General features: G+C 41.9%; 1 protein-coding gene across 1 annotated transcript; it reads right to left on the bottom strand.

Moving 5' to 3' along the window:
* Positions 1-405: 405 nt before the first annotated feature.
* Positions 406-4,806, bottom strand: klhl40b (kelch-like family member 40b). Its single transcript, XM_076291319.1, has 6 exons — positions 3,589-4,806; positions 3,021-3,181; positions 2,682-2,789; positions 2,043-2,228; positions 1,286-1,435; positions 406-1,123 (listed from the first exon to the last, which is right to left on the bottom strand). The coding sequence occupies exons 1-6, from the start codon at positions 4,714-4,716 to the stop codon at positions 1,012-1,014; spliced, it is 1,845 nt and encodes a 614-aa protein (XP_076147434.1). The 5' UTR covers positions 4,717-4,806; the 3' UTR covers positions 406-1,011.
* Positions 4,807-8,117: the final 3,311 nt, after the last annotated feature.

The raw sequence follows: 8,117 nt of genomic DNA, 5'->3' as shown, positions 1-8,117 counted from the left end.
TGTTTTAAAATTCAAAATGGCAATTGAAAGTAGCACTCTATCACCCTGTTACTGTATGATAGATTTCTAGATTTTGTCTTCTTTGTGAGACAAATGAGCAGCTTTCCCACCCCAGCCTTGAACCTGGGTCAACAGGGTACCAAATCTGTAGCTTGACCACGGCTGAGCCAGACTTGTTGGTAATGAGAGCACTGCCCCCCCACCCCCCACAATCGTACTACTCCCATCCCATCTCGGGGTCCGTCATATGGTTCAGGGCATGCCTCTGATGTCCTCATATCAAGCCGTCCCACTTCTGACACCATATGTAGCAGTCACCCCACCTTCGCCTCAAACCTGGGTCTGCCGGCCGTGTACCAAGCCTTCAGCTCAAGGCTAAAGAGTTTAGGCCTGTTTGTATGGCAGTCAGAGCGCACTCTCAACCCAGAGAAAGCTTCTGTGAAGGTTGTGAAAAAACAACAACTTTATTTTGTGTGTGTGTGTGTGTGTGTGTTGTATTTAGGTTCTGTGGTTTGGCCCAAAATTTCTATCAGGTTCAGACTGAGAAACACACATAGTGTATGCTTACACATATGAACCAGGGGCAAATGTTTTACCATATTGTCATATTGGAGGTGACTCTCTTCTGGCCAGATCTGGTCCAAAGCCACCTGTTGTGGAGCACAAGGCAGCTCAGATACGGCCCCAGAGTGATACTGCCACATGGGGACACCGGAAAGAATACAACCGTCCAAAAGATCTCTTCTACTAAGAGCAAATTATTAATTCCAAATGAAAACAGAAACTCAAAGCCACTCCCAAGTTCAGAGGCAGGTACAGATCGGCTATGAAACCAAGATAAAGATATGAAAATGCTTCCTTTAAATTCTTGAGTGCTGGCTGGCCATCCTAGGGCATTCAGTCTTCAATGAGGAATGAGTTCTAGGATAGTTCACTGGAGTGGTGGGGAGACTGAGATAGGAAGTTCTGTGCTGCTGGGTCCTGCAACAATATTAATTTCCACTAGAGGGCTCACATCTTGGTGAGACGCAGCGCGTTCAGACGCACACCCAGTATGGTAGCTCCTGAAGCGTAGCGGATCTCCTTTAGGATGCCTTTCCACTTTCTCTCACTCTCGTCATACCTACAGTGTCAGAATTGTATGTATCAGTCCCAAAAATAAAACAAATTCATGGGGTTCATTTGTAAAGCAGTGGCAATTCCTACTCACTCAACTCTTCCTCAAACATGTTCACATTCTCTTACTCCTATGTGAGTGTAGTTTAAAAACAGCTCTTTGACTCACCTCCAGATGTCAGTCATCTCAGTAGGCATCAATTCATCACTGTTTTCTTTGGGTATCATGGCAAAGCCTCCCACAGCATACAGATTGTCATCATGGTCGACAAGAGTGAGCGAGCTTCTCTCCTGAGGGAACTCCAAAAAGTCTGACCACCTGGAACAGGTAACATCATCATGATCATCATCTTAAATAGATCAAATTAACCTCTGTTAACCTCTACCATTGCCTGACTAGGTCTTCATTTATCTGTGGTATCAATAATCTTCATCATCATCATCTTCTTCTATGATCAGGAAGTGAAACAGTCCAGCACTGTTTAGTCTTTTATCCTGTCATCATCGTACAGTTGCTGAGGTATGGTACCCAAAACTTCAGCTTGCTCTTAGAAAAAAATTCCTTGGGTTGACATAAAATCCAAGGAGGGTTGTAAGTCTGTATAGAACTTAACAACCTTCCATGGGTTTTATGTCAAGTTGACCTAAGGAATCCTTAAGGGCTGAAGTTAGAACACTGATTGCTGATGAAGCTTGTTGCTATTTGTGCAAGGACAGGTGTAAAAGACTTTCTGTGAATAGGCTCCATAACATCTAACCATCTGTGATCCATGTCACATTTAGGCATCACTTAGTGTAGTCCACATATGAATTAATTATCACACATAACTTAAAACATATACTTCTAATATTGTCTGTCTGGCACTGTCTGGTTCTCAGCTGAATGAATAAATCTAAAGCACATTTGAGTACAGAGCTGTGCTCACTTGTTGGTGGCAATGTCGTAGACCTCTACTGTGCCTGTGAGGCCAGAGTCAGTGACCCCTGCCGCCACGTAGATCTTGTTCTTGTAAACGGTGGCACCAAACAGGGAGCGTGCCACTGCCATAGGGGCCAGCTCCTTCCACTCAAACTTCTTGGCGTCGTAGGCACACACCCTCTTTAAGCATTTCCTGTGCACACAGCAGTCACAGTGTTAGCATGGCAATAATCCCCTCATTGAGCTTGATGAAGATGTTTAATCCCCTCATTGAGCTTGATGAAGATGTTAAAAAGTTGTGTGTGTGTCTGTGTGTGTGTGTGTGTGTGAGTGTGTGTATGTAAGTCACTCTGTGTGTGTGTGTGTGTGTGTGTGTGTGTGTGTGTGTGTGTGTGTACATATTTCATATGTGTGTGTCATATTTCAGACTGTTACTGTCACAGTATTAGCATGGCACCACTCCACTTGATCCTAATGAACATTAAGGAAGTTGTGTGTGTGTGTGTGTGTGTGTGTGTGTGTGTGTGTGTGTGTGTGTGTGTGTGTGTGTGTGTGTGTGTGTGTGTGTGTGTGTGTGTGTGTGTGTGTGTGTGTGTGTGTGTGTGTGTGTGTGTGTGTGTGTGTGTGTGTGATGTTTAAGACTCACTTGTTCTCTCCCTTCCCTCCTAGCACATAGACAACATCATCGTGGGACACGGTGGCATGGCCATACACTTTATACGGGAGGGGATCCGACTCCCCCCATTTGAAAGACCTGTGAGACACGATGGAGAGTGAATTTATACAGCAAAGGGAAATCCAGAACAGATCATATGATATTACAATGGTAGCTACGTTCTAGTCCCTGCCATAGAAACGGTTATAACAGTCTTTATTACTGATGTTATACAGAAAACATTTGCTTTGTGAGTGTCTTTTAAATCACAATGACATTTTCATAAGAGCAAGTCTTATAATTTCGACTCTTTATTGCTGGTACACATACTGCCTGTCGTAAACCGTAACAGTGTCCAGAATGTGCTCTCCTTCCTTGAGCTCTTTTCCTCCGATGACATATATGGAGTTCTCAGCCTCGCCCATAGTGAAGAGGAATCGTGGGCAGGGCATGGGGGGCATACCCAACCAGTCTGAGGTCATGGGGTCATACTGTGAGGGGTGGAAGGTGGAGGGCAAAGGTCATTGTGAGGTCATCTCAATGTGAAATTAAAAACATGAATTAGATCAATCCACTGAGGTCAGATATTGCTGTTACTGATGCAATTCAGTGAAATGCTGATGCAGACAGCATGCAAGATTAATAGCACAAAAATGCTTATTCAGTCTAGCAATGTCATAACCAAAAGTTATAATATGCTCAATTTGAATTAAATATTAACAATGTTGTTGATATTCAATGTAATTGCTAATAATACAAACACAACATTTTTATTTGAACTTTTTGAATGTTTTTAAAAATGTTGTTCAGCATATTTCTGAGCCTTGTAGATTATGAAGTAACCCCAGCAAAACATTCTAAGTTAAAATGGGCAGTAGAGAATGGGCTGGACAGATACCTGTAAAAAGTAGGAGTGGAGTGGTTCCTCTTTGTTTTGCTCGTCAAAGAAAACCCCTCCAGCGACAAATATCTGGTTCTCCTTGGTGACCAGACTACAGTGGTTCTTGGGGATCTGTGTGGATATGGCTGCCACGAAGCAGTCATTTGCGGTGGGGTCGTAGGCCACTGAGCCAGCCTCGGTGATCATAAACAACAGGTCTCTGAGGAACATACCATACCGCAGGTTATCGTTCAGGATACTGGGAAGAATGGCAATCTCCTCCACTTCTTCCTCTTCCACTTTCTTCTCCCCGTCCTCATCTTGTGGTTCCTTCTTGTTTTTGATCTTCTCAGGTTCCGGAAGTTTCCCTTGGTAAGCTTCCCTGACCAGTTGGAGCTTCTCAGCAATATCCTGTTTGCCCGACAGCCATTTATGATTCTCCACCTTCTCCTTGAAGTAGTCCTCGGGAATCAGGCGAAACCGGACACAGTCCAACAGGCCCGGTAGCTCCTCCAGGCGGTTCTTTTCGTCTTTGGCCACCCACTTGAGCAGGAACTCGAACACAGCATTCTCCGTCTCCACATTGAGGTTGTCCGCCGAGAGAATGGCTGCCACCTCGCTGGCGGACAGCTGAAAGAACTCCTCGTCGCGCGAGATGAGATGGAAGCGCTCACAGGCGTAGTTGCGGGCCGAGACGGCCAGCCTCGGGCAGTCCAACATCAGGCCCAGCCGGAAGATGGCCAAGCAGTTGCTAAGGCTGAGTCGCTTCTGCAGGAAGGACACGCACACTGTGAAGATAGAGGGGATCTGGAGCATGTTGGCCACGGCAAACACATCCTGGACATTCTGCTCCGTCACGTTGATGTTGGACGTGTACAGGTACCTCAGGATCATGCCCATCACGCCGGGCTCCACCTCGTCCAGCACCACCTCGCGCTTCTTGCTCTCGTCCTCCTCGGACTGGAAGAAGGCCCTGAAGTAGGAGCTGCAGGCGGCCAGCACCAACCTGTGGCAGGGGAACTCCTTCCCCTTGATCTTCAGCACGCAGTCCACAAACTTGTCATTCTCCAGGAGGTCGCAGAGGCCGTCCTGTAACAATGTCTGCTGGTAAATGCGTGGCTCCTCTGATGGGTCTATTGCGGACATCTTGCAGGTTGATTGGAAGACCTTCTTGGTGTTTTGGATAGAGGGAAAACGGCCGGCACTGCTAGTCACTCCTCACCACACCACTGCCCCAAATCAGGCTTTGGCACAGGCTCTCTCTCTTTCTCTCTGTATCTCTCTCTCTCTCTCTCTTCCACTCTGCCTCAGACCAGAAAGACACAGAGGGTTGGGTCACCAGTAATACCGTCAGGGCACTCGGCCTCGTCAGCTGCCACAACTCTTCAAATAATCTCCAACTGGCACTCTATTTATAGGGCAGGCCAGCACAAAGCTGTGGAATCCATACTGGTACATGTGAAATATAATACCTCCCCTCCCCTCCACCACCACCACCACCAACAGCAGCAGCAGCAGCTGACACACTGCCCCTGGGAGTCAGAGAGGGCTATCCTGAGTCATGAGCATTGAGGCCTGGTGAGATCAGAGCCTGGTAACAGAGCCCCCTGTTGGCAGACTGAGTCACTGCATGGGCATTTATGAATTACCTGGCAACTTATTATTACAGATGAGGACAGTGCCACAAAAAATTCTGATAATCTTCTAATACAGTCTTCCAGTGCTTGTCTCTTCCCCATTAGTTATTACCATTGAAATATTATGTAATTACATGCAATTATGTTAAAAAAATATATTTACATTCAATTAGTGATTCAATTGATGATTATTATTACAGTGCATGAAAATGCACTGTACTGTTATTCCAAGGCATTTTATTATTATTACAGTGCATGAAAATGCACTGTACTGTTCTTCCTAGGCTTCTTCTTATTACAGTGCATGAAAATGCACTGTACTGTTCTTCCTAGGCTTCTTCTTATTCTTCTTCTTCTTCTAACGCATTTAATGCAGCTTCAACCGTTTAACGTAGAAACTTCATTCAAACTTTGTTACGTAGGTCTTACTTGGGATAAGAGTGCTATGTATTTTTCATCTTTGTAACTTTTATACTTTTTAAACTATTAATTAAAAACTATCAACATTTCCCCATTGACTTAACATTGCCCTTTATGACATCACAGCAATTAGAATCCTGTGGCAGGTGTTCGGGCCACCTGGATCAACTGCCAGTCTCAGGCTTTAAGCATACAAACTGGCCCTATTAAGACTACACATCCTGTCCAACTGCTTCCTCTGCCAAAAACTGTTTCAAAATAAAAGTCCTCACTACAATATTTCACTGTTAAACAATTTAACCCTTTAAACTACTGAACTTTTTAACTGTTCAGCCATTGTAACTGTTACTTGTCATCAACTATGACTCCTACCCACTGTAGCTAGTTAGCATGGTTAGCATAGTTAGCATGTTAGCATGCTAGCATGTTAGCATGCTAGTTAGCATTTTTTGCAAAACTGCTAAAAATGATTAGCTAAGTTAGCTAAGTCACATGGTTAGCATAGTTAGCATGCTAACATGTTAGCATGCTAGTTAGCATTTTTTATAAAACTGCTAAAAATGATTAGCTAAGTTAGCTAAGTCACATGGTTAGCATAGTTAGCATGTTAGCATGCTAGTTAGCATTTTTTACAAAACTGCTAAAAATGATTAGCTAAGTTAGCTAAGTCACATGGTTAGCATAGTTAGCATGCTAACATGTTAGCATGCTAGTTAGCATTTTTTATAAAACTGCTAAAAATGATTAGCTAAGTTAGCTAAGTCACATGGTTAGCATAGTTAGCATGCTAACATGTTAGCATGCTAGTTAACATAGTTAGCAAAACTGCTAAAAATGATTAGCTAGATTAGCTAAGTCACATGGTTAACATAGTTAACATGTTAGCATTGCTAACTACTAAAAATGCATTAGCTAAGTTAACTAAGTTAAGTATTGTCCACCTATTTAACCGTTCAATCATTCCAACTATATTAAACCTTATCTTCCAAGCAAATCATTTAACCATATAAACTATCCACCTATTTAACTGTTCAGTCACTCCAACTATATTAAACCTCATCTACCTAGCAACCAATATAGTTTGTTTTTACTCTGTATGATATTTTACATCATATTTTTTGCATTTTCATGCACTGTATTTCCTTCAGGAAATGCTTTTCTAGTTCTTATTCTTCTTCTAACGCACTTAATGCAGCTTCAACCGTGTAACGTAGAAACTTCATTCAAACTATGTTACGTAGGTCTTACTTAGGACATGGGTGCTATGTATTTTTCAGCTTTGTAACTTTTATACTTTTTAAACTATTAATTAAAAACTAATCAAAATGTCCCCATTGACTTAACATTATGATTATGACATCACAATATGGCAGTTAAGCAATTAGAATCCTATGGCAGGTGTTCGGGCCACCTGGACCAACTGCCATTCTCAGGCTTTAAGCATACAAACTGGCCCTATTAAGACTACACATCCTGTTCAACTGCTTCCTCTGCCAAAAACTATTTCAAAATAAAAGTCCTCACTACAATATTTCACTGTTAAACAATTTAACCCTTTAAACTACTGAACTTTTTAACTGTTTAGCCATTGTAACTGTTTCTTGTCATCAACTTTGACTCCTACCCACTGTAGCTAGTTAGCATGGTTAACATAGTTAGCATGCTAGCATGCTAGCATGTTAGCATGCTAGTTAGCATTTTTTGCAAAACTGCTAAAAATGATTAGCTAAGTTAGCTAAGTCACATGGTTAGCATAGTTAGCATGCTAGCATGTTAGCATGCTAGTTAGCATTTTTTGCAAAACTGCTAAAAATGATTAGCTAAGTCACATGGTTAGCATAGTTAGCATGCTAGCATGTTAAAATGCTAGTTAGCATTTTTTCTAAAAATGCTAAAAAGGATTAGCTAAGTTAACTAAGTCACATGGTTAGCATAGTTAGCATGCTAGCATGTTAGCATGCTAGTTAGCATTTTTAGCAAAACTGCTAAAAATGATTAGCTAAGTTAGCTAAGTCACATGGTTAGCATAGTTAGCATGCTAACATGTTAGCATGCTAGTTAGCATTTTTTGCAAAACTGTTAAAAATGATTAGCTAAGTTAACTAAGTCACATGGTTAGCATAGTTAGCATTTTAATATTGTTAGCATGCTAGTTAGCATAGTAACTTGGTTAACATTATTATCTTTGTTAACATAGTTAGCATAACTACTAGCAAACATTCGAGCCATTCTAACTGTCAGTTATCATCAACTATCTACCTAAATAATTTAACAATTTAAACTATCCACCTATTGAACTGTTCAGTCATTCCAACTATATTAAACCTCATCTACTTAGCAACCAATATAGTTTGTTTTTACTCTGTATGATATTTTACATCATATTTTTGCATTTTCATGCACTGTATTTCCTTCAGGAAATGCTTTTCTAGTTATTATTATTCTTCTTCTAACGCACTTAATGCAGCTTCAACCGTTTAACGTAGAAAC

The sequence above is a fragment of the Alosa pseudoharengus genome, unplaced genomic scaffold (assembly GCF_046254945.1).
Source record: "Alosa pseudoharengus isolate Yale_2024_CS ecotype anadromous, Long Island Sound unplaced genomic scaffold, YU_APseudo_1.1 YU_APseudo_1.1_scf_18, whole genome shotgun sequence".
Lineage (NCBI taxonomy): Eukaryota > Metazoa > Chordata > Actinopteri > Clupeiformes > Clupeidae > Alosa > Alosa pseudoharengus.
Note: the sequence above shows the minus strand (reverse complement) of the source record. Positions and strands in the feature narration are given on the sequence as shown.

Coding starts and splice junctions, on each gene's coding strand:
- klhl40b (XM_076291319.1), bottom strand. CDS start 4,716: ATGTCCGCAATAGACCCATCAGAGGAGCCACGCATTTACCAGCAGACA. Junction 1,436..2,042: donor TACGACATTGCCACCAACAA/GTGAGCACAGCT, acceptor TACCTGTTCCAG/GTGGTCAGACTTTTTGGAGT. Junction 1,124..1,285: donor GAGATGACTGACATCTGGAG/GTGAGTCAAAGA, acceptor CTGACACTGTAG/GTATGACGAGAGTGAGAGAA.